At 58.5% G+C, this 2,466-nt stretch overlaps 1 protein-coding gene across 1 annotated transcript in view; it reads left to right on the top strand.

Moving 5' to 3' along the window:
* PLPP2 (phospholipid phosphatase 2) overlaps positions 1 to 1,344 on the top strand; it is a 4,243-nt gene extending 2,899 nt beyond the window's left edge. The window contains exon 6 of the mRNA XM_017743876.1: positions 418 to 1,344. Coding sequence (XP_017599365.1) covers positions 418 to 428 — 11 coding nt within the window. The 3' untranslated portion in view covers positions 429 to 1,344. The remainder of the gene's footprint in view (positions 1 to 417) is intronic.
* Positions 1,345 to 2,466: the final 1,122 nt, after the last annotated feature.

Here is a 2,466-nt window from a genome sequence, read left to right as displayed (position 1 = left end):
CCCTTCCTTGCTGCCCAGCTCTACGTGCAGCCCCGGCTGGTGGGGAAGTGGGCCCGGTTGCTGCGTCCCACCATCCAGTTCTTCCTCATCGCCTTCGCCATCTACGTGGGCTACACCAGGGTGTCCGACTACAAGCACCACTGGAGTGACGTGCTGGTGGGGCTGCTGCAGGGGGCTCTCATTGCTGTCCTCATTGTGAGTGTCCCCTGTGCAGCCTGGTGCTCGGCTGGGCTCCTGCTTGGCCTTGACAGAAGGGTCCCCAAATCCTCTTTCCCATTGCTCTTTTCCAGGTCCACTACGTCTCTGACTTCTTCAAGCACCGTCCCCCGCGGCAGTGTGAGGAGAAGGACCCGGAGCACAACCCCAGCCTGCCTCTCACCCTGAGCGACCCCGACCACAATCACTACAGCTACCGGGGTGCCCCGTGAACCCGGATTGCAGGCCTGCCCCTTGCCGTGCTCCTGGCTCCGGGGACAGGGACGCTGGCTCTATATTAACTGTTGGCTCCACGACTCTGGTGCCTGTGGCTGTCACAGGTGGGGCAGCCCTGCCTGTTCCCACTCCCACAGTGCCACGGCACCTGGCTCCCCGTGCCTGTGGTGCTGCCGTGCTTGCCAGTACCTGGTGATGCCAGCACCCTGCCCGTGGGAAGGGGATGTCCTCACCCCCGTGCATCTGTGTCACACCCCAAGGCTGCTGTCCCAGCCCTCTGTGTGGAGGAAGGGAGGGAGGGGAGGGTGGCTTATGGGGGTGGATTTATTGGGCTGGCAAAGCACACTGAGTGAAGAGCAAACTCCTTGGGAAGTCTGAGATTGCCTGGGCAGAGTGTGTGTTGTCCCTGTCAAATTATCCAGCCTTACAAGTACAAATCCTCACAGGCGCAGAGGGAGGGGGACAGCTGCTGGGCTAGCTATACTTTTTTGGAAAGGATTAAAGCAATCCAGAGCTCTTCTCTGCTCCATTGATTACCTTTAAGAGCAGTCCTGCCTGCCAGCAGCTGCTGTGAGCAAAGGGTGCCTGGGCAGGCTTTTCTCTGGCAGTGCCCGATTCCGCAGTGCTGGGAGCCACAGCTGTTTGCCCCCCGCCTGCTTCACGCCTGGCTTGGGCAAGGGGATGCTCCAGTGTTTGTCCCTCCTGCAGCTTCAGCTGATGCTTTAGGGTGTGTGGGGGGGGTAGGGAGACATTTACTGTGGTAAAGGAACATAAATGGGGATGTGGAGCTGTCCAAATGTCCTGGGAAGGTGGGGGGAATTGGTACAGAGCAGTCCCATCACTGACATGCAGCTGCTTCCAGCACTGGAGTGCTGTGGGTCTCTTTTTAAAATACATGCATTTTCATTATGATGTTGTTTTTAAATTAGATCATCCTTAAAGAATGTTTGTGTCAGGGCTGTTCTCTTATTTCATGGATGCTCCTGGCCTTGGAGTGGATGGGCTTAAGTGTTTGGGGTTTCCTTTTCCTGGGGAAAGGTGTCTGAAGCCCCTCATCAGCTGTAGGCAGGTGCTGTCAGGGCTGCTAAGCCATTCTCCCAGTTGCACTGGGAAAGCTGGGCATGCCCAGGGCTGCTGGGAGCAGCAGCATCCTCGAGCCAGGTGCTCCTTGCCTGTGATTCCTGTGAGGTGTCACATTCACAGGGGTTGTGCTTTGGCCGGGCAGCCCTTTGAGCTGAAGAAGAGACGTGACCGGCATGGGGCTCCAAGACCCATCCCAGCCAGGTCCATCCTGGTACTGCCTTTGCCCTGATCCAGGAGCCTCCTGCACTCCCCAGCATCACAGCCCTGCTCTGCGAGGGAGGAGGGAAGGCAGGGAGAGGCTCTTGGAAAAAGTGACGCTTTGTGCCTGCAGCTCCCTTGGCTGCTCCAGCAGCTGGAGCAGAGGGAAGGCAGGGAGCTGAGAGCCTTGGAACAGCTGACCCACATCTCTCTGCTGCCCACGGGCTGTGGTGGGGACAGGTGACAGGGTCAGGCTGGGCTGCCTGGGGGCACAGGGCCTTCTGACTGCTGGGAAGAAATGAGGGACACCGGGAGGCAGCACCCTGGAAACCTGAGGGTCTCCCCAGTCTCTTTGGGGGTGGGATGGCCAGTCCTGGGGTCAGCTCTTGGCCATGCTCAGTGAGTGCATCTCCTCTGTCCTGCTGGGAACAGCAGGAAGCCCCGGGCTGGCTGTATGGTGTTGATGTGCTTGTGCAGTGTGGGTGACTCCAGTCTAGACAAGCCCTGATCAAAAACAACCTCCCTGTGTGGAGGGAACTCCCTTGCCCTGACACTACTTTTCTGTTTTCCTCCAAGAGCCTTCTTCCCACAAGTGCTTCCCCGCTCCCTCAGCAGGGTCCTTCCCCCATCCCAGCCCTCCAGGCTGGTTGTTTAATATCTGTTGGTGTAAAACAAAGCTGGAGGAAGTGCCAGGGCAGGGCAGCTCTGCCGCAGGGTTTGCAAACAGAGCCCTGCAAAGGCTCAGCTGCTCCT

This window comes from Corvus brachyrhynchos, unplaced genomic scaffold (genome assembly GCF_000691975.1).
Source record: "Corvus brachyrhynchos isolate BGI_N302 unplaced genomic scaffold, ASM69197v1 scaffold219, whole genome shotgun sequence".
In the NCBI taxonomy this organism is placed as follows: Eukaryota; Metazoa; Chordata; class Aves; order Passeriformes; family Corvidae; genus Corvus; species Corvus brachyrhynchos.
This window is presented reverse-complemented; position numbering and strand designations above follow the sequence as displayed.